Here is a 24,268-nt window from a genome sequence, read left to right as displayed (position 1 = left end):
GAGTGCAGCCTGCCCAGGAATGGCACCGCACACACGGAGAGCTGACACAACAAGATGACGCAACAAAAAGAAACACAGTTTCCCGTGCTGCTGACGACAACAGAAGCGGACAAAGAAGACACAGCAAATAGACGAGAAGAACAGACAACCGGGGTCGGGGGGAAGGGGAGAGAAATAAATAAATCTTAAAAAAAAATAAAAAGACATATGGGAAGAAAGAGAGCTATGTCATTTTTCAATCCTCCAGTTCCCTAGGGAGAGATGAGCCTTTTGCCTAATAGTTTGCAGCTGATGTTGGAAAGAGACCAGAACAGCTGAGACTGATGTAGAAGGCTGGGAAAGAAACCAGAACAGCTGAGGCTGATGTAGAAGGCTGGGAAAGAAACGAGCCCTATGCCAGGAGAGAGAGGACTGGGCGCCCGGGGGGAAGGAGACCCTGGCAGGGATCAGCGACCATCTTGCTGCAACATGTGGCGGCTGACTTTGGTGAGAAAGCACCCTTGAGTTGGACTTTTTACAGCCTTGTAACTGTAAGCTTTTACCTCAAATAAATACCCATCATAAAGCCAACAGATTTCCATCAGCACCCCCTTGGCAGACTGATCCCGGAGCCAAGACCATTTAATGGGGGAAAGAAAAGTCTTTTCAACAAATGGTGCTAGGACAATAGGGATGTCCATATGCAAAAATATGAAGTTGGACTCTTATCTCACACCATATAAAAAAATTAACCCCAATGGATCAAAGACCTAAATATTAGAGCTAAAACTACAAAACCCTTAGATGAAAACAGAGATTAATCTTCATGAATTTGGATTTGGCAAAAGATTCTTAGATATGACACCAAAAGCATGAGCAACAAAAGATAAAACAGAGAAATTGGACTTCGTGAAAATTAACGTATTTTTTGCATCTAAGAACACGATCAAGAACGTGGAAAGACAACTCACAGAATAGAAAAAAATTGCAAATAATATACGATAAGGGACTTGATCTAAATCTGGAATATATAAAGAACTCTTATAACTCAATAGTTTAAAAATCCAATTTTTAAATGGGCAAAGGATCTGAAGAGAGTGGCATTTCTTTAAGGAAGATAGACAAATCATTCATAAGCACAGGAGGAAATGTTCCATATCTTTTGTCATCAAGGAAATGCAAATCAAAACCACAATGAGATACCATGTCACATTCACTAGGATTGGTATAATGAAAAAGTTAGACAATAATACAAACTGATGAGGATGTGGAGAAAGCAAACCCAGCATACACCACTGGTTAGAAAGTGAACTGGTGCAGCCACTTAGGAAAACAGCCTGGCAGTTCCTCAAATGATTCAACATAGAGTTATCATCTGACCCAGCAGCTCTTTTCCTGGGCATATACCCAAGAGAAATAACCTATGTCCACCGAAATAAAAAAAGGTAGACCCGAGTGTTCATAGCAGCAGAATTCACAATAGCCATAAGCACTTCCTTGTAGATAGGTATGAAGCCCCACGCCTGGGACAGAAGCTCAGGCCATTCTGTTTGAAATGTCAAAGGAAAGCTGACCTCCCGAGGCCGGAGGTCTTGGGGCACCCAGCAACTGGCATCAGTGCCTAGACGTGTGGCCGAATCCTCTCCCTGGCCTTCAGGGACCCCCACCACACGATGCTGCGCGGAAGGTCCTGAGCAGGTGGCACCAGTTAAGACTGAGACACAGAGGAGGAGGAAAAGGGGCCGGTGACCGGGGTGGGGGGCTGGCCCGTGCCCTGGGCTGTGGGAGAGCAGGGGGGCACGCAGGCCGCGTGCAGGCTGGGAGCCTGGGGCCTCAGGCGGCCACGCCTCACGGCCTGAACTTTGGCTGCCCTGGGTAGGCGGGCGAGCCAGGCTGTGCCCTACAGAAGTCAGGGGTGCCTGGACTTGCTAATCAGTCTCAGGCAGCAGCGGCCATGGCAGGGAGGACCCGGGAGCTGTGCCTGCTGCTCCTGCTGGGGCCCTGCCTGGGGCAACAGGCGGCCCTGTCCCCGCCCTGTGAGAGGTAAGGGTGGGAAAGAGGGGGACGCTGGGGTCCAGAAGGCTGAGAGGAGAGCTCGAGTTCTGTGGTCAGCCCTTCAGAAAGAAGGGAAGGGAGAGGAGGGGAGAGGAAGTGAGAGGAGGGGAGCGGAGGGCAAGGGAGGGGCAGAGGGGAAGGACGTTGCGCCCCCCTCACAGCGGGCCCTGCGCCGGGCACGGGACCCCCGGGGCTGGGGAGGATGGCGCTGCCCACGGCTGGGGATGGCCGCTGACCAGAGCCCCTCCCGAGACCGCCTTCCCTCCGGCAGATCCCTGGCCGGTTCAGGGCTGCTCTCAGGATTGTTCTTGCAACTTCCCCCCAGTGTCCTGAGCCTGGGTGTGAGGGGGGGCCTGCGGGCCTGGAAAGAGCCCCCGGGTTTAAGGCCTGACCCTGTCGGTGCTGATTTATTGGGTGCAAGCCCGAGAGTCTGCGCTGGGGGACTCTGTCTTGGACTTGCCCTCCCAGGGTGTGTCCTGAGGGGAGAGAGGCCGCTGGCAGGCAGCCTGGGGCAAAGGACTGCCTGCCTGAAGTCACTCAGAAGAGCACCGAGGGAGGGGAGGAGGTCTACGTCGAAGGGAGCGGGGCGGCATTCACCCCAACTCCTGTAAACTAAATGGGGAGTTCCTGGGGCCTCTGGCAAGCCCAGGAGCAGCAGGCTCCCCGCAGGCTCGCAGAGAGGACCCAGCGCCTCCCGTTTGCCTTGGCCTGGTCTTGCTAGGAGGGCTCAGCTCTGAAGGAGACCACCAGCCAAAGCAGAGCCAGTTTCCAAAGAGCGAGAGATGCTTTGTGCCTTCGTTTGTTGGTTTTGATTAGCTCCTGCCATCTAAGAAAATCTCTGTCACATCACTAGTTGTATGCAAATTTAAGGGAGACCCAGGGACTAAATCCCAGAGTTAACACTCTAAAACATTAAAATGTACAGTGTGCAAAAAGAGATTACAAGACAAAGAAATAGGAAATGATAGCCCATCAAAGGGATCAGATAAAAATGCAGAAACCATCCATAAAGAGGACCAGATTTTATTTATTTTTGTTAAGGTTTATTTTATTTATTCCTCCCCCTCCCCGATATCTGTCCTTGCTGTCTGCTCTCTCTGTCCATTGCTGTGTGCTCTCTGTGTCTCCTCATCTTCTCCTTAGAGAAGAGAGAGGCACTCAATCACTCGAGTCACCTCCGCTCCCTGCTTTGTTGTCTCTCTTACTGTGTTCCTTCTTTTGTCTCCTTGTTGCATCATCTTGTGTCAGCTCACCATGCCAGTCCATCGTGCCAGCTCAATTTCTTGCTCATCTTCTCCAGGAGACACTGGAAATCAAACCTGGGACCTCCATGGGGTAGGCAGGAGTTCAATCACTTGAGCCACAGCTCCTTCCTAAGGACCAGATTTTAAACTTAACCAGACAGAGACTTTAAAATAATGATTCTTAATATGCTCAAGGAGATAAAGGAAAATATGGAGAAAGTACAATAAATGGTGCTGGGAAAATTGGATGTACTTGTGCAAAAGAATGATGGTGGACTCCTCCCTCACACCATATACAAAAATCAAGTCAAAATGGATCATGTACCTAAACATAAGAACCACAACTATAAAACTCCTGGAATAAAACATAGGAAGGCATCTTCAGGACCTTATGTTAGGCAATGGTTACTTATACCCCAAGTACACGCAAGAAAAGAAAAAACAGGGAAACGGACTTTGGCCCAGTGGTTAGGGCGTCCGTCTACCACATGGGAGGTCCGCGGTTCAAGCCCCGGGCCTCCTTGACCCGTGTGGAGCTGGCCCATGCGCAGTGCTGATGCGCGCAAGGAGTGCCCTGCTACACAGGCGTGTCCCCCGCGTAGGGGAGCCCCACGCGCAAGGAGTGCACCCATAAGGAGAGCCGCCCAGCGCAAAGGAGGGAGCAGCCTGCCGAGGAATGGCGCCGCCCACACTTCCCGTGCCGCTGACGACAACAGAAGCGGACAAAGAAACAAGACGCAGCAAAAAGACACAGAAAACAGACAACCGGGGGAGGGGAATTAAATAAATAAATAAATAAATCTTTAAAAAAAAAAAAAAAAGAAAAGAAAAAACAGATAAATGGGATTTTATCAAAATTAAAATCAAAAGACAATCTAGGTGGCGGACTTGGCCCAGTGGTTAGGGCGTCCGTCTACCACATGGGAGGTCCGTGGTTCAAACCCCGGGCCTCCTTGATCTGTGTGGAGCTGGCCCATATGCAGTGCTGATGCGCACAAAAAGTGCTGTGCCACGCAGGGGTGTCCCTCGCGTAGGGGAGCCCCACGCCCAAGGAGTGCACCCCGTAAGGAGAGCCGCCCAGCGCGAAAGAAAGTGCAGCCTGCCAGGAATGGTGCCGCACACTAGGAGAGCTGACACAAGATGACGCAACAGAAAAGAAACACAGATTCCTGTGCCGCCTACAACAACAGAAGTGGACAAAAGAAGACGCAGCAAATAGACACAGAGAACAGACAACCGGGGTGGGAGGGGAAGGAGAGAGAAATAAGTAAATAAATAAATCTTTTTTTTAAAAAAAGACAATCTATTCTAGGGAAGCGGACTTGGCCCAATGGATAGGGCATCCGCCTACCACATGGGAGGTCTGCGGTTCAAACCCCGGGCCTCCTTGACCCATGTGGAGCTGGCCCATGTGCAGTGCTGATGCATGCAAGGAGTGCCGTGCCATGCAGGGGTGTCCCCCGCGTAGGGGAACCCCTCACACAAGGAGTGAGCACCGTAAGGAGAGCCGCCCAGCACAAAAGGAAGTGCAGCCTGCCCAGAAATGGTGCGGCATACACGGAGAGCTGACACAACAAGATGACACAACAAAAAGAAACACACAGATTCCCGGTGGTGCTGATAAAGATAGAAGCGGTCACAGAAGAACACACAGCAAATGGACACAGAGATCAGACAACTGGGGGAAAGGGGAAAGGGGAGAGAAATAAATAAAAAATAAATCTAAAAAAAAATAAAAAAGACAACCTATTCTATGGGAGATAATATTTGGAAATCACACATCTGATAAGGGTTTAATTATCCTGAATATATAAAGAAATCCTACGATGCAACAATGAAAAGACAACCAGTTTATAAAATGGCAAAAGACTTGAATAGATATTTCCCCAAAAAAGATATATAAAAGTCCGGAAAGCACATGAAAAGATGTTCAACATCATTAGCCATTAAGGAAATGAAAATCAAAACCACAATGAGACACCATGTCACTCTCAGTAGAACGACTATTGTTAATAAAACAGAAAATTGTAAGTGTTGGAGAGGATGCAGAGAAACAGGAACACTCATTCATTGTTGGTGGGAATGTAAAACGGGGCAGCCACAGTGGAAGGCAGTTTGGTGTTTCCTCAAGAAGCTAAGTATAGGGGAGCAGATGTGGCTCAAGCAGCTGGGTACCTGCTTCCCAGATGGGAGGTCTGAGGTTTGGTCCCCGGTGCCTCCCAAAAACAGAAAAGCAGACAACAAGCAAACAAATGAAAAACCAACTCAAGGGAGCTCAGTGGTTGAGCACCAGCTTCCCACATGCAAGGTCCTAGGTTCAATCCCCAGCCCCGGTACCTCAAAAAATAAAAAAGAATAGAATTATAATATAACTCAGCAATCCCACTCCTAGGTATACTCTCAAAGATTTGAAAGCAGGGACTCAAACAGATATTTGTACACCAATATTCATTGCAGCATTATTCACAATTGCCAAAAGATGGAAGCAACCCAAGTGTTCATTAACCAATGAATGAATAAATAAAATGTGATTTATACATACCATGAAATATTATTCAGGGGGAAGTGGATTTGGCTCAACTGATAGAGCATCGCCTACCATATGGGAGGTCCAGGGTTCAAACCCAGGGCCTCCTGACCTGTGTGGAGCTGGCCCACGTGCAGTGCTGATGCACTCAAGGAGTGCCGTGCCATGCAGGGGTGTCTCCCATGTAGGGGAGACCCAAACGCAAGGAGTGCACCCTGTAAGGAGAGTTGCCCAGTGCGAAAAAAGTGCAACCTACCCAGGAAACCTCTGCACACACGGAGAGCTGATGCAGCAAGATGAAGCAACAAAACAAGACGCAGATTCCTGGTGCTGCTGACAAGAATACAAACACACACAGAAGAACACACAGAGAATGGACACAGAAAGCAGACAACAGCGGGGGGGGGGGGGGGCGGAGAAGGGGAGAGAAATAAATAAAAAATAAATATTTTTTTAAAAAAGAAGAAGAAGACATTGAGCTAGTACAAAGAAGAATTTGAAATCCTGAACAGATAAGTGACAGAGCTCATGGGAATGAAAAACACAATAGGTGAGATCAAAAACACATTTGAGGGCTCAAGTGATAGAGCTTCCACCTACCATATGGGAGGACATGGGTTTGCTCCCTGGGGCCTCCTAGTGAAAAAGAAGAAGAAAAGAAGCATGCCTGCGTGGCGAGCCAGGGCCCTTGCGAGTGCTCACATGGTGAGCCAGTGCCTGTGCAAGTGAGTCACGCAGCAAGATGATGACACATCAAAAGAGAGACAAGGGGAGAGTCAAGGTGAAGTGCAGCAGAAACCAGGAACTGAGATGGCACAATTGACAGGGAACCTCTCTCCCCAGCAGAGATCCCCAGGATTGAATCCTGGTGAATCCCAGAGGACAGAAAATGAGAAGGGAAGACAACACAGACAGTAAAAACAGCAGAGCAGGAGGAGGAGAAGGGGGGATAATAAATAAATAAATCTTTAAAAAGAACACACACACATTCAAGGCATACAACAGCAGACTCAAAATGATAGAAGAAATAATAAGTGATACTGAAGACAGAACAGCTAAATTTGAAGACTGAAAAGAACAGAGAGAGAAAAGAATGGAAAAAATTGAGCAGGGACCCAGAGAGTTGAATGACAACACAAAACACAACAACATACGTGTCATGGGAGTTCCAGAAGGAGAAGAGAAGGGAAAAGGGGCAGAAAGAGTATTTGAGGAAATCATAGCTGAAAATTTCCCAGCTCTCATGAAAGAAATGAACTTACATGTCCAAGAAGCACACCGCCCCCCAATCTGAATAAATCTGAATAGACCTACTCCAAGACCATACTACTCAGAATGTCAAATGCCAAGGAAAAGGGAAAATTCTCAGAGCAGCATGGGAGAGGCAAACCATTACATACAAGGGGTGCCCAGTGAGACTTAGCACAGATTTCTCTTCAGAAACCGTGGAGGTGAGAAGACAGTGCTATGATACAATTAGGATACCAAAAGAGAAAAACTGCCAGCTGAGAATTCTTTGTCCAGCAAAATTGTCCTTCAAATATGATGGTGAGTATAAAATATTCACAAACAAACAGAACCTAGGAGAGTTTGCAAAAAAGAATCCACGTTTGCAGGAAATATTAAAGGAAGCCTTAGAACCTGAAAGAAAAGGACAGGAGAGACAGGCTTGGAGGAGAGTATAGAAGAAAGAAGAGCAGGAAGGATAACCAAAAAAAGTAAAAAGACAGAAAAAATTGGACATAAAAAAAACAAAGAATAAAATGGAGGAAGTATATAATACATTTCCAGTAATATCATTGAATGTGAATGGATTAAACGCCCCAATCAAAAGATACAGGCTGACAGAATGGATAAAAAAACATTAGCCGTCATATGTTGTTTACAAGAAACCCACCTAAGACCCAGAGATATAAACCAGCTGAAAGTGAAAGGTTGGAAAAAGATACCATGCAAACATCAGCCAAAAAAGAGCACGGGTAGCTATACTAATATCAGACAAAACAGACTTTAAATGCAAAGAAGTTATAAGAGATACAGAAGGCCATTATACATTAATAAAAGGGGAAATCTACCAGGAAGATAAAATAGTCATAAATATCTATGCACCTAGCCAGGATGCCCCAAAATTCATGAGGCAAACTCTGACAAAACTGGAGGGAAAAATAAACATCTTTACAATAATCGTTGGAGACTTCAATACCCCACTCGTGTCATGAGATAGAACAGCTAGACAGAAGATCAACAAGGAAACAGAGAACTTGAGCAATATGATAATTGAGTTAGACCTAACAGACATACACAGAACACTGCAATCAAATTCAGCGGGTTATACTTTCTTCTCAAGTGCCCATGGGTCTTTCTCCCGGATAGACCACCTGTTAGGGCACAATACAGATCTCAGTAAATATAAAATTACTGAAATTATACAAAGCAACTTCTCAAATTATAGTGGAATGAAACTGAAAATCAATAATAGGCAGGTAAAAGGTAAATTCATAAATGTGTGGAGGCTGAACAACACACTCCTAAGTAATCAGTGGGTCAAAGAAGAAATTGCAAATGAAATCAGTAAATATATTGAGACAAATGAAAATGAGAACACAACCCATCAAAACCTATGGGATACAGGGAAGACAGACTTGAGAGGGAAATTTATAGCCCTAAATGCCTATATTAACAAAGAAGGAAGAGCTAAACGCAGAGATTTATTTTTTTTTTAAATAAGTGCCAATTCTTTTTTTTTTTTTTTAAGATTTATTTATTTATTTAATTCCCCTCCCTCCCCCAGTTGTCTGTTCTCTGTGTCCATTTCCTTGTCCGCTTCTGTTGTCGTCAGCGGCACGGGAAGTGTGGGCTGCGCCATTCCTGGGCAGGCTGCACTCTTTCGCACTGGGCGGCTCTCCTTACGGGGGCACTCCTTGCGCGTGGGCTTCCCCTATGCGGGGGACACCCCTGCATGGCAGGGCACTCCTTGCGCGCATCAGCACTGCGCATGGGCCAGCTCCACACTGGTCAAGGAGGCCCGGGGTTTGAACCGAGGACCTCCCATGTGGTAGACGGATGCCCTAACCACTGGGCCCAGTCCGTTTCCCTAAACTCAGAGATTTAAATTAACAACTAGAGAAACTAGAAAAAGAACAGCAAACCAATCCCAAAGCAAGCAGAAGAAAAGAAATAATAAAGATTAGAGCAGAAATAAATGAAATTGAGAAAAAAATAATAATAGAGAACATCAACAAAACCAAAATCTAGTTCTTTGAGAAGATCAATAAAATTGACAGACCCCTAGTTAGACTAACAAAGAAAAAAAGGGAGAGAATGCAAATAAATACAATCAGAAATAAAAGGGGGGAAGTTACAACTGACCCCACAGAAATAAAAAGAATCATAAGAGGATATTATAAGAAAATATACCAACAAACTAGGCAATCCAGATGAAATGGACAAATTCCTAGAAATGCACAACCAACCTACATTGACCCTACAAGATACAAGAACTTAACAAACCAATCACATTTAAGGAGAATCGAATCCATCATCAAAAATCTCCCAGTAAAAAAAAGTCCAGGATCAGATGACTTCACAGGTGAATTCTACCAAGCATTTCAAAAAGAATTAATACCGGGAAACGGACTTTGGCCCAGTGGTTAGGGCGTCCGTCTACCATATGGGAGGTCCGCGGTTCAAACCCCGGGCCTCCTTGACCCGTGTGGAGCTGGCAATGCGCAGCGCTGATGTGCGCAAGGAGTGCCATGCCACGCAAGGGTGTCCCCCGCGTGGGGGAGCCCCACGCGCAAAGGAGTGCGCCCGTGAGGAAAGCCGCCCAGCGTGAAAAGAAAGTGCAGCCTGCCCAGGAATGGCGGCGCCCACACTTCCCATGCCGCTGACGACAACAGAAGCGGACAAAGAAACAAGACACAGCAAATAGACACCAAGAACAGACAACCGGGGGTGGGGGGGAAGAAATAAATAAATAAATCTTAAAAAAAAAAAAAAGAATTAATACCAATCCCGTTTAAACTCTTCCCAAAAATTGAAGAAGAGGGAAAATTACCCAAAACATTTTATGAATCCAACATCACCCTAATACCAAAGCCAGATAAAGATTCTGCAAGAAAAGAAACTTACAGACCAATCTCTCTAATTAACAGATGCAAAAATTCTCAACAAAATACTTGCAAATCCTATCCAACAGCATATCAAAAGACTTACACATCATGACCAAGTGGGATTTACTCCTGGTATGCAAGGCTGGTTCAACATAAGAAAAGAAATCAACGTAATATACCATATTAACAAACTGAAGGAAAAAAACACATGATCATCTCAATCAGTGCAGAAAAGACATTCAACAAAACCCAGTATTCTTTTTTTATAAAAATACTTCAAAAGATAGGAATAGAAGGAAAATTCCTCAATATAATGAGAGGCATATATGAAAAACCCACAGCCAACATCGTACTCAATGGGAAAAGGTTGAAAGGTTTCCCTCTAAGATCGGGAACAAGACGAGAATGCCCACTGTCACCACTGTTATTCAATATTGTAGCAGAAGTTCTAGGTAGTAGACAAGAAAAAAACAAAGGCATCCAAATAGGAGAAGAGGAAGTAAAACTCTCACTGTTTGCAGATGACATGATCCTGTACTGAGAAAATCCTGAAGTATCCACGTCAAAGCTACTTGAGCAAATAAATGAGTTCAGCAAAGTGACAGGATACAAGATCAACATGCAAAAATCAGTAATGTTTACATACACTAGTACTGAACAATCTGAGAAGGAAATCAAGGGAAAAATTCCATTTTCAATAGCAACAAAAAGACTCAAATACCTAGGAATTAATTCATCCAAAGAAGTACAGGACCTATATGCAGAAAACTACAAAACAATGCTAAAAAAAAATTTTAAAAGACCTAAACAAATGGAAGAACATTCTGTGTTCATGGATTGGAAGAAAAAATATCATGAAGATATCAATCTTATGCAAAGCGATTTATAGATTGAATGTAATAACAATCAAAATCCCAACAGCTTACTTTACAGAATTAGAAAAGGCAATTACCAAATTCATTTGGAAGGGAAAGTGTACCCAAATAGCCAAAAGCATTCTAAAAAAGAAGAGCAATGTGGGAGGAATTTCACTGCCTGACCTTGAAACATATTACAAAGTTACAGTCATCAAAACAGCATGGTACTGGTATAAAGATAGACACATCAATCAGTGGAATAGAATTGAGAACTCAGAAATAAACCCTCACCTATGCAGTCAATTGGCTTTTGACAAATCTACAAAGTTAATTTTAATGGGACAAAACAGTCTCTTCAACAAATGGTACTGGGACAACAGGATATCTACAACCAAAAGAGGACCCCTGTCTCACTTCCTATACAAGAATCAACTCAAAATTGATCAAAGACCTAAATATAAAAGCCAGGACCATAAAACTACTAGAAGAAAATGTAGGGAAACATCTTCAAGACCTTGTAGTAGGTGGTGGTTTCTTGGACCTTACACACAAGGCACATGCAAAAAAAGAAAAAAATAGATTAATGGGACCTTCTCAAAATTAAACACTTTTGCACCTCACAGGACTTCATCAAGAGGGTGAAAAGGCAGCCAACACAATGGAAGAAAATATCTGGAAACCACATATCCGATAAATGCTTAATATCCAGAATATATAAAGAGATGTTACAACTCAACAATAAAAAGACAAACGACCCAATTAAAAAAAGGGGAAAGTTATGTATGGGGGGAGGTTTGGGGAGAACAGATGAACATGGGAGATTGTCAGGTATGTGGCTGAAACTATAATGTTGAGAAAACTCTTTAGAAAATATAATAAGGAAGGGTTACCTGTTTAAGGTGCTTAATAGGGGGGCATCTGGCACAGGGGCAGGCTTCTAGGGAGTGTTTGAGTGCTCATCTTGTCATAGTATGTTACATCATTGGGTGGAGACCCATACAATGTGTAGGAAGGTGTACCCCCATCCTGGGGAGCCTGATGTTCTCAAATATAGAGAATTGTGTCTCTCAAGAGAATTGATGGCTCCCAATGGGGTAGGACAGTCTAATGTGTCAAGCCCTCAGCATTGTTGCAAGTATCTGTGAATCTAGTCCTTCAAGCAATGAAGCTTGGTTGTCACTCTGGGCCCTGAGGGGAGGGGGAGAGAGGAATAGAATAGATGGAAGCAGGGTAACTGGGGGGCAATGGAAGAGCTCCACAAGGTCATGCAATGATGGATATAGGACATGTTAAATTTCACCAAAAATGTATAAAGTCTATAGGTTAAAATGTAAACCATAATGTAACTAAAAATTTAGAAAATTGTACAGTCTAAAATATAAACCATAATGTAAACCCAAATGGAACCATGTTTGATAGCTATGTTTCAATATCTGTACATCAGTTACAGCAAATATAGCATGAACATGTAAAAAATCCTTGCTGGGGAACGGGGGAAAGGGCTTGATATTGCATATATGGCAGTCCCCTATATTGTATATGTGACTTTACTGTGGTCTAAAACTTTTTTGAAGACAAAATTAAAAATTACCAAAAAAAAGGATGTAAACACTAAGGAAGGAATGAAAGAAATTTTCTTATGGGACCTCATATTTTTTGAATGTAATATTTTAAAATAAAATAAAATAAAATAAAATAAATTTTCTTGCCACTGTACATACAGGGCAACAGTTATTACAGTGATAAAAGGCAAAACATCAAAAACAAAGTTTTATGATATTTTTCATTTTTTAATACCCCAATTTATTTTTTACTCTATTTTAGTTTTTCTAAATTAGTATGTATTCTACTTCTAATCTTTAAACCTATCATTACTATTTCATCTTCCTACTAATCAAATTTGGCAATATATTAGGCTTCATTTTTTAAGAAGTTTCGGACCACAGAGAGGTTCAACTAAGACAGGAGAGGAACACTGGTGTGGGGTGTTATCAGTGGAGGACACATGTTTGGGAGGGAGTTCTCCAGGGCGTGTATATAGGATATATAAAAATGTTCAGATATTCATTTGGTATTTTCATAGTAGTTACAGTTGCAAATGACAACTGAGGGAGTGCTGAGTTCCTAGCCAGGGAAGCTCTGTCACATTCCCCAATAGACCAGCAACAATCCCCCAAGTGCAAGGGCAAAGACCAGTGAAGAAGGATGGTCCAATGATGAGCCCTTGATACTGATGACTATGCTTATTAGCCTGTGTGCCTGAAATTTCAACTAGACCTAAAGCTGAAGGGTACCTAAGAGTTACCTCCTGAAAGCCTCCATGTTGCTCAAATGTGGCCACTCTAAGCCAAACTCAACATGTAAATGCATTACCATCCCCCCAGTGAGGGACATGACTCCCGGGTATAAGCCTCCCTGGCGCTGAGGGATTACTACCAATCGCTAACTGGTGATGCAGCTAGAAAAAGACCTTTAGGGAAACGGACTTGGCCCAGTGGTTAGGGCGTCCGTCTACCACATGGGAGGTCCGCGGTTCAAACCCCGGGCCTCCTTGACCCGTGTGGAGCTGGCCCATGCACAGTGCTGATGCGTGCAAGGAGTGCTGCGCCACGCAGGGGTGTCCCCCGTGTAGGGGAGCCCCACGCGCAAGGAGTGAGCCCCGTAAGGAGAGCCGCCCAGCGTGAAAGAAAGTGCAGCCTGCCCAGGAATGGCGCCACCCACACTTCCCGTGCCGCTGATGACAACAGAAGCAGACAAAGAAACAAGATGCAGCAAATAGACACAGAGAACAGACAACCAGGGGAGGCGGGGAATTAAATAAATAAATAAATCTTTAAAAAAAAAAAAAGAAAAAGACCTTTAATAAAAGGGGGAGATGGTAAATACAAATGAGTTTATATGGCTAAGAGTCTTCAAAAAAGACTTGGGAGGTCATCAGAGGGGTCACACTTACACATGCCTCAGCAGGATCCCAGAGACAGTCAAAGTAGATACAATCCCAGGTACTGGTGCTCCTGAGGGTTATGGAGACACACAGGTTCTATGGTCATGGTAGATGGCTCTGGAGTTCAGTGCCTTGTCAGTGGGCCCTACTTTGTAATTTGTGTTCCTGAGTGTGATGGAGTTGGACTCAGCTGTGACCTTTCTACACATGCCTCTTTTGTCACTTTTACTGAACCTGTGGTTGGCACTAAGATTGGTATATAATTGGGTGACTTAAATCTCTGGACTGGCCATGTGCCAACTGGGCCCTGAGACTCAGCAGAGTTGCAACTCCTACTCTCCGGTTCATTGTACTTACCCAGGTCAGCGAACAGGGAGGTGAAGATGGTCAACTACCACACCAGGGAACCAAGAGTGCCAACTACTGTACACAGGAGAATTGCATCCATTAACCATGTGGGATCTAAGACCCGTCTCGATATAGAGGTGGAGTGGAAATTATCATCCCAGGGTCCACAGGATGGAGTAATAAAATATGGATTAGAGTGGACTTATTGGTATTCTACTCTAGAACTATTGTGACTAGTAATGGAAGAAATTGTAGCATTGATATGGAGCAAGTGGCCACAGTAGTTGCTGAGGGCAGGGAGAGAGAAGAAGAGATGTGATATGGGGGCATTTTTAGGATTTGGAGTTGTCCTAAATGATATTGCAGGGACAGATGCTCGTCATTATATATCCTGCCATAACTCACTGAAAGTACTGGGAGAGAGTGTAAACTACAATGTAAACTATTATCCATGTGGTGCAGCAGTGCTCCAAAATGTATTCACCAAATGCAATGAATGTGTCACAATGATTAAAGAGGTTGTTGATGTGGGAGGAGGGAGTGGGTTGGGGTGTGGGGTATATGGGAACTTTATATTTTTTAAAGTAACATTTTTTTGTGATCTTTGTGTTTTTTTATTTATTTTATTTATTTCTCTCCCCTTCCCCTTCCCCCCCCCCCCCCGCCCCAGTTGTCTGTTCTCTGTGTCCATTTGCAGCGTGTTCTTCTTTTTGTCTGCTTCTGTTGTTGTCAGTGGCATGGGAATCTTTTTTTTTTTGTTATTGTTGCATCATCTTGCTGCATTAACTCTACGTGTGTACGAAACCATTCCTGGGCAGGCTGCACTTTTTTTCGCCCTGGGTGACTCTTCTTACGGGGCGCACTCTTTGCGCGTGGGGCTCCCCCATGCGGGGACACCCCTGCGTGGCAGGGCACTCCTTGCGCACATCAGCACTGCACGTGGGCCAGCTCCACACAGGTCAAGGAGGCCTGGGGTTTGAACTGCGGACCCCACATGTGGTAGATGGACGCCCTATCCACTGGGCCAAGTCTGCTTCCCATGATCTTTGTATCTTCAAAAAAATACAATTAAAAAATAAATAAATAAATAATATAATTTTTAAAAATGGGCAAAAGACTTGAATAGACATTTGTCCAAAGAAGAAATATAAATGACAAAAAATAATAATAATACATAAAGAAATGCTCAGGAAGCAGATTTGGCTCAACTGATAGTGTCTACCTACCACACTGGAGGTCCAGGGTTCAAACCCAGGGCCTCCTGATCCATGTGGCAAGCTGGCCCATGTGCAGTGCTGATGCGTGCAAGGAGTGCCATGCCACACAGGGGTGTTCCTCGCATAGGGGAGCCCCACACGCAAGGAGTATGCCCTACAAGGAGAGCTGCCCAGCCTGAAAGAAAGTGCAGTCTGCCCAGGAGTGGTGCTGCACACACGGAGAGCTGACACAGCAAGATGACACAACAACAACAAGAAACACAGATTCCCGGTGCTGCTGATAAGGATAGAAGTGGTCACAAAAGAACACACAGTGAATGGACACAGAGAGTAGACCACTGGGGAGGGGGGAGAAATAATTTTTTAAAAATAAATAAATAAATAAAGCCTTTTAAAAATAAAAATAAAAAGGTAGGATATCGTGATGCCCTCCCCCTACTTCACTGCCTTGGTGCAGAGCCAGCCCACACCCTCAGTGCACAGATCCCTGAACCTGGTTCTGCAGGGAGCAGAGTAACCCTCATGCACACACGAGGCGCATGCGTGTCTGGCCTGACTGGTGGTGGCCCGAGGGGCTCAACGTCCCAGAACTTGCCTGGCATGCAGGTAGAAGGTAGCTCACTGAACTCCCCCACAGAATTCTGGGGGAGACCAGTCAGGTCTTGCTGCCTGGGGCAAGGGGTTGCAGGTTGTAGGACATATAATTCTGTACCCAGGACCGTGAGGAAACTGTTTCCTAGGCAAGAGGAGATATTTGTATCCGTGTAAATGGGGGCGTTACTAGGACCACACGAGCATTTCTGCACACAGGCCTAAGACAAGCCATGTGCAAGGATCAGAGAGACCCCTATGCTTTTGCATTCATTGTATAGCTAAGCCCTGAAGGAGAGCACTTCCACAGATCAATCTGCAAAGACTGGGAAATATTTATTTTTCTCTTCCCCTTCCCTTTCTCTTTCCCTCTCTTCTTTCTCCACCTCCTCCTCCTTCTCCTCCTTTTCTTTTTTGTTAGCTCCTGGCATTCAAGAAATGCTCTTGCATAACACTAACTGGACGCAAGTTTATGCAACAGATGCCTCAGAGTCTAAATTCCAGCAATAACACATTAAAATAGCAAAGTGTCCACATCTCAAAAAAAGATTATAAAACATACAAAGAAACAGGAAACAATGGACCAGGCAAAAAAGAAAATTAAAGCATTAGAAACCATCAATGAGGAGGACCAGACCTGAGACAGATCAGACAAAAACTTTAACAAAATGGTACTAAACATGCTCGAAGAACTAAAGGAAAACACGGGTAAATATCTAAAGAAAATCAGGAAAACCATAGATGAACACAAAGAGAATAACAATAGAGAGATAGAAATTATGAAAAGGAAACAAATAGAGCTGAAGACCACAGTAACAGAAATTAAAAATTCCCTAGAGGGGTTCAACAGCAGATTTGAGCTGGCTGAAGAAAGAAGTGATGAACTTGAAATAAGACAATTAAAGTCATCCAGTCTGAGGAGCAGAAGGAAGAATGAATGAAGAAAGGTGAACAGAGGGTAGCAGATGTGGCCCAAGCAATAGAGTTCCCACCTACAACATGGGAGGTCCCTGGTTCAGTTCCTGGTGCCTCCCAAAGAAGACAGCAAGGTGGCATGATGGGCAGGCATGGCAAGGTGACACAACAATATGACATAACAAGATATACAAGAAGAAAAACATAATGAGAGATACAACAAAGCAGGGAATGGAGGTGCCTCAAGTGATTAGATAGCTCCCTCCCACACCAGAGGTCCCAGGTTCAGTTCCCAGTGCTTCCTAAAGAAACAAGACAGACCTAGCAAGTGTAAACATGAGGGGGTGGGAGAAATAAATAATGAAAATAAAATAAATCTTTTTTTAAAAAAGTGAACAGAGCTTGAGGAACCAGTGGGACACCATCAATAATACCAATATATACATTGTGGGAGTCCCAGCAGGAAAAGAAAGAGAGAAAGGGGTGGAGAAACTGTTCAAGGAAATAATGCCTGAAAATTTCTCAAATTTAATGAAAGAAATGAATATACAAACCCAAGATGCACAAAAATTACAAACAGGATAAACCCAATAGACCCACACTGCAGCATATTATAATCAAACTGTCAAATGCCAAAGATAAAGAGAAAATTCTGAAAGCTCCAAGCAAGAAGCAACATGTCATATACAAGGGAACCTCAATAAAATTAAGGGGGAGCAGATGTGGCTCAAGAGATTGAGCACCTACTTCCCACATGGGAGATCCTGGTTCAGTCCCCAGTACCTCCTAAAAACAAAACAAAACAAAAGCAACAACAAACAAACAAAAAACCAACTCTGGGGAGGTGATGTGGCTCAGTGGTTGAGCACTGGCTTTCCACATACAAGGTTCCAGGGTTCAATCTCCAGCCCTGGTACCTCAAAAAAAAAAAAAAGGATTATTGACTTCTCATCAAAAATCATGGAGGCAAGAAGGCAGTGGATAATGAAAGCAAAAAACTGCCAACTAATGATTCTATATCCAGCAAAAATAGTCTTTCAGAAATGAGGGAGCGATTACAACATTACCAGATAAACAAAAGCTGGTGGATTTTGTCACCAAGAGATGCTACAAGAAAGATCTTCAGGTTTAAAGGAAAAAGAAATAAATAATAAATTAAAGCCACATGAAAAAATAAAGATGTCCAGTAAGGGTAACAACACATATAAATATAAATGTCAGTACTAATGTATTTTTGGTTTGTAACTCCACTTTTTACTTCCTACAGGATGTAAAAGGCAAATCATAAAATGTAATGAGAAATCAGTGTTTTTTTCACTTATACGTAATTTGTGGCAAGAACTACATAAAGGTGAGGGGATGTGGGGCTATGGGTACATGGTTTGTGTGTACTATTGAATTTAAGTTGATACCAAAGCAATCTGGGATTGTTACAGATTTAGGATGTTAGATTTAAGCCCCATGGTAACTACAAAGAAAATATCAGGGAATATGCAAGCTCATAGAGACAAAAACTAGAGTACATGTGACTGGGACAAGGGGCAGTGGAAGTGGGGAGTTGATGCGTTATGAGTGTAGGGTTTCTGATTGGGGAAATGGGAAAAAGTTATAATAATAAAAGTTGGTGAGTGTACCACAAGTTAGTAAATGTGATTAAGCCCCCTGAATGGTATGTTTGGGAATGGTTTAGATGGGAAGGTTTATGTTGTATATGTTCCCACAATAAAAAAGAAAAAAAAGAAAGAGGAACTAAAGAGAAAATGACAATTAAAAGCAATATATAACCCTGTATGGGATTGAACAGAGATGGAAAGAAGCCTCTAAAGGACATTATTTTCATATGAGGACATTTGACAAAAATGGAATATCCTTGTTCTTAGGAAAGGTACAAGGGTTCAAGGAGCATGATGTATACAAATACATTCAAGTGTTCAGAGAACGGATTGATAGATACACAGATAGATGAATAGATAGATGAACTGAAAGAATGATGGATAGATAGCTAGAATAAAATAAAAAATCTGGAAAAATGTTAAAATTGGTGGATCTGAGTATATTGTAGTTCTCTATATAGGGTTTGTATTATTTTGTAACAGTCCTATAAGTTTGAAAGTATTTTGAAATAAAAAGTTTGTTTTTTTTTAAGTAAACCTGAGTTAGGGGACAACTTGTGGGGGTGAGCAGAGAGTGTTTAAGTTGGGAAGGAAAAGTGTCTCTGAGAGGATGACGTTTGAGCAGAATTGTGGAAGGAATTATCTGTGCACAGATCTGGGAGAACACTGTCCAGACAGGGAAATTATAATGCAGAGGCTCCAAGGCCACCTTCAAGGACCAGGAAGAAGGCCAATGTGGCTGGGACAGAAATGGGAGCAACGGGTTTTGCAGAAGGGTGTCCAGGGAAGAGGGTATCAGGGTTTGGGGTCCAGTGGTAGTACTGGGGATGGTGAGAAGCCATTCAATGTGAAATATAATTTGAAGGCTGAATTGATAGGACTTGATGATCAATGTGGAATATGAAGGAAACAGATGTATTGAGGATAATTCATAGGTCCTTAGTAATTGTAATGTGAGTTCTAAGAGAGGCTGTTTGAATAAGTCTTTGTCAAGCATTAGGCTGGCTGCCAAATGTATGGAAAGAGGACCGTGTTAGGGGTCCCCAAGACCGCCCTCAGGTTCAATGAGTCCCTAGAAGGACTCACAGAACTTGAGCTGTTATGCTCAAAATTACGGTTAATAAAGTGGAAGAATACAGAGTAAAATCAGCAAAGGTAAAAGGTACATATGGCAGAGTCCAGGACAGACCAGGTGCGAGCCTCTGGTTGTTCTGTCCCAGTGGATTTATGTGAACAGCCTTTAATCCTTTCAGACACTGTGTGTGACAATACACACAAAATATTGCCAACCAAGGAAGCTATCCCAGCCATGGAGCCTGGGGTATTTACTGGGGATTGTTTGTGTAGGCTTGGAGCACCTGCCTGGCCAACCCTAGTTACATTGTCTCCAGCCTCCCCAGAGGTGAAACGGATAGCGCACGACCCAAGACCCTAGCATAAATCGCATTGTAAGCATAAACTATCCGGCCTGGTCCAAGGCTTAGGTAAACAGAGATACTCTTATCAGTCAGGGTATTTAAGGGATTTCACATTTGTCTCCCAGAAGCTGGTCATGAGCCAGACCTTTCTTTGTAATACAAAGGGTTTAGATACTCCAAATCTGCCATGTCAACCCTTTGCTGCCCAAGCCATCCTCCTGGCTTTTGGCCTAGGCTCTTTTACAGCAAACCCATCGAATTTGAGCATCTACATTTAGAATAGCACGTGTTATTTTTAAGATTTATTTTATTTATTCCACCCTCCCCTGCAACTGTTTGCGCTCACTGTCTGCTCTGTCTGTGTCCATGAGCTGTGTGCTCTCTGTGTCTGCTCATCTTCTCTTTGGGAGGCTCTCAGTCGCTTGAGCCACCTCAATTCCCTGGTTTGTTGTGTCTCTCATTGTCTTTGCTCTTTGTCTCTCTTTGTTGCATCATCTTGTTGTGTCAGCTTGCCATGCCTGCCCATCATGCCAGCTCGCTGTCTTGCTGGTCTACTCCAGGAGGCACAGGGAACTGAACTGGGGACCTCCCATGTGGTAGATGGGAGCTCAGTTGCTTGAGTCACATCTTCTTCCCTAGAATAGCATTTATATAATGGATACAGCAAATGTATCACTATAACTATGCCTAATATTTGGAGGACCCTGTTTGGGGTAAGGACAGATTTACAGAAACAACGATCCATTCTATAAAGCCATTGCATATATTTTCATTTTTGTGTGCTAATTCAATTACTCGTTTTCCTCCTTGATCTGCTGCTGTTTGTACTTTATGATAAACTTCTGTGGAACTATTTAGCATAGAAATTAGCCAAATCCATTTCTTCAGGCCAGTCCATTTTCCACTGGGAGGCTTTTATTCAAACTCCCAGTACATTTGATCATCGATATCAGTATTTTACATTTATGTAAACTGCCATTTACATAAGGCAGTTCAATATCACCAACAATGCCCATGTTACACCATACCATATATGGTTGTGGTATAATTCAGTTCTATTACAGAACAAATTAGTAGGAACTAGAGACATTTGCTATGCCTTCTCAACAGAATCAACTCTTTGCTCACCTATCAGATATTATTAATATTACACTAGGTCTCATTACAATTGACCACAATTCAGTTATTTCTCAGTTACAACTCAGTTGGAGGCTAAGCCAGTCACCTTGTCTTAGTTCAGAGGCTTGTACTGAGATGGGTTTCTACTGTGTGCCATTATAGGACAGGGCCAACCTCTCCTATTGGGAGGACATGGATGATATTCAGAATAATTCCTATCTCTGCTAACTGTACTACAGGATGTGTCTCATTCTGGTCTCTTCTTAGGATGAAGGCAAATAAAGTACGTCAGTACACATCAGGTGCCCCCAGAGTTCTTCCATAGGTTTGGGGGACTGCATTAGTCACCCAAAGGGCTGCTGATGGAAAATACCAGGAATTGGTTGGTTCTTATAAAGGGTATTTATTTGGGGTAGGAACTTACAGATACCAGGCCATAAGCATAAGTTACTTCCCCCACCAAAGTCTATTTCCATGTGTTGGAGCAAGATGGCTGCCGACATCTGCCAGGGTTCAGGCTTCCTGGGTTCCTCTGGGCTCAGCTCCTCTGTTTTCCCCACAAGGTCAGCTGTAGACTATGAGGCTCTCTAGGCTTTGCCTCTCTCCACAAGGTCAGCTGTAGACTATCAAGTGAAGCGCTCTGTCTCTTTCACCAGGGCTCCAGCTTAAGACTTCAGCATCAAACTCCAACATCAAAACTCCAACATTAAGAACCCTCAACTCTGTCCTTTTCCATGCCTTTTATCTGTGAGTCCCCACCCTTTGATGGTGGGGACTCAGTGCCCTACTGGCACAAGAGGTTTACATGATTACATAATCAAGGAAACCCATGAATCCAATATAATCTAATATGCCCAGAGGAAAAGATCGGTTTACAAACATAATCCAATATTTCTTTTGGAATTCATCAATAGTATCACACTGCCACAGGGACCATAAGATCCTCATAGATGGACCCTTTGCACCTCAGCAGCTGGGAGGGAGGGACATGACCCCACGGGAACGTGGCCTCCATCTTTACTAGAACAGTCAAGAGTCCCTGTTGGGTCAGGGCCCTTTCCCAACACCAGCATTATTCAGCTCTACGTGTTGACTCTGTCTGACTCACCTCACTAAAGCATCGCCACCTTTCCAGGCTGACTCCCATCCCTTGCCTTCCTCCTGCAAGAGAGCTCCTTCTAATCTGCTTCTTCTAGTTAATAAATCTTTTTCCTCTGACTGCCTCTCCTCATTAAAAGCAAATTCAGCTTGTCCCACAATGCCCATACTTCCCTGTCTCTCCAAAAGTCCTCTTCTGTCTTGTTGGCCAATCTTTAATCCTCATGTGTGCTGTGACCATTATATACTAATGGGCTGAGTGAAGTTAGGATACATGTTTTGTACCCCAAAATGTTGTGTCCCCCCATACAAGGGTTAGGTGAGTGGTCGCCACACTTAGATATAGTTTACTCTGAGTGTGCCATAAGGCCTCCTTAGCCTTCCTCATCTCAGTTTGGGGCCATTCCCCCATTGGAATTTGAACTATAGTGTGATGCCTACTGCTTTAATCCCATCAAAAACCCATCGTCTATTCTGTTTAATAGGTGTGCATCAACAAAAACAAGGGTGATATGTATTTGTTCACAGAGTACCATGGCATGTCAGGTATGCCACTGCTATATTTTGTCCATTATAATCAGGGCCCTTTCTAACCATTTGATCACCAAGATTTATAGTTATATAGTGATTAGTCTGCCAAAAGTTGTAAAACACAAAATCCAATGGCCTGGTAAAGTGTAGTTTCCAGAAATTCCTTCCCAAGTCGTGTTCTTTGTAGTACATATAACCTGGAAAATAAGAATGAACAGATACTGGTACCATAAACAGAGTTCTACTCAATAATCACAATTGGTCTTGTTATCACTATATCATGTGACCAAAATGTCTCCCAGAGTGATGCAAAGTTTGCAGCCTGCCATTCAACCTTGTCAGGTTCTTAAAGGAATAGATGTCTTGGCAAACATATGGTTTCACCCTTTCATGCATCTGGTATAAACGTACTAAAAGACACTAAGAGGCTCTTGCTCCGAGCCTCTTTCAAGGCTCGTAATGAAAGTAATATTGGATTTCCTTTGTTGCACAACCCATTTATTTACTCCTTTACCCTCTGCTACCAGTCCTCCTTGTCTCCAATTGTCATTGGTTTTTATCCAAACTTCTCCACCTTTAGAAGGGACATTAGATTCAGCCACTGTGCTGGTCCAGATTGCCAGCAGTAAGACAAGTGCCTCCCCTCAACCCGAACCCTAGAGTAGGGTTCCATAGATACAGAACTAGCAGGCTAGCTCAACCACTTGTCAAAACAGCTGCATCCTGACAGATGAGTGAAGGCACAACCACCCCATCAGGTCCTCAGAGATTCTAACATAAAGATTTATAGGCATATGTGATGGTTAGGCTATTGTGTCAACTCAGCCACGTAATTATGCCCAGTTGTTGGGTCAAGTAAGCACTGCGCTAACTGAAATACAAGGGGCATTTATGGACTTAACTCACCACTTTACTGCAGTGGTAAATCATAGATAGCTGGCTATAATTACATCCATCAGGGAGCTTGCCATCAGGAATGAGTGACACTTAACCCAATCAGTTGAATGCCTTAAAAGGGGAAGTGATTCCAGCCTTGAGAGAGAATTCCCCAGCCTGTCTTTGGACAGCCAACGTCCCCCAGAACTTGTCAAGAACCTTCACTGGACTTTCATTGCAGCCCCTGGTTGCAGCCTGCCTGCAGAACCTGGACTTGTGCACCCCCACGGCTGCATGAGAGATTCTTATAGAATCCCATACTATTGACAGATAGCACTTGTTGATTCTGTTTCCCTGGAGAACCCTGACAAACACAGTATAGTTACTGTTTCTTGCCTAGAAGCTGTGGACCTAGGTCCATTGTACCAGGTAGGAACAAGCAAGTGGAGGTGATGAGGGAGAGAGTTGTGTAGTCTTACCCACCATCCTCTCCCACCCCCTCTTCTCCAAATCCCCCAGCACAGTGGAGGAATCTAACAAGTGGGGACTCTGCCTTTGCCCCTCCCCATACTGAGTGTGAGTACACACTCATGAAGGTATGTGAGCAAGCCATGCATGCCTTTATCTCCCCCCATTTTACACAAAAATTTTCAATAGCTTGTTCAATTCTCTATCAAACCAGTCCTCTGAGGAGGACATGCAACATGATGTGTCCACTTGATGCAATATCTTGTTGCCCATTGCTGGACGCTATGGGTTGAAAAGCCTTTCCTTTGGTGTGAGGAAATGTAACTCAGCAGTACAAATTGGTTCGTTATCTTCCG

General features: G+C 43.7%; 1 protein-coding gene across 1 annotated transcript in view; it reads left to right on the top strand.

Annotated features, from left to right (window-relative positions):
- Nucleotides 1-1,848: 1,848 nt before the first annotated feature.
- TREH (trehalase) overlaps nucleotides 1,849-24,268 on the top strand; it is a 29,843-nt gene continuing 7,423 nt past the window's right edge. The window contains exon 1 of the mRNA XM_058289179.2: nucleotides 1,849-2,022. Within this exon, the coding sequence (XP_058145162.1) occupies nucleotides 1,934-2,022 (89 nt within the window). The 5' untranslated portion in view covers nucleotides 1,849-1,933. The remainder of the gene's footprint in view (nucleotides 2,023-24,268) is intronic.

This window comes from Dasypus novemcinctus, chromosome 27, assembly GCF_030445035.2.
Source record: "Dasypus novemcinctus isolate mDasNov1 chromosome 27, mDasNov1.1.hap2, whole genome shotgun sequence".
In the NCBI taxonomy this organism is placed as follows: Eukaryota; Metazoa; Chordata; class Mammalia; order Cingulata; family Dasypodidae; genus Dasypus; species Dasypus novemcinctus.
The sequence above is the reverse complement of the archived record's forward strand: the minus strand, read 5'-3'. Positions and strand labels throughout refer to the sequence as shown.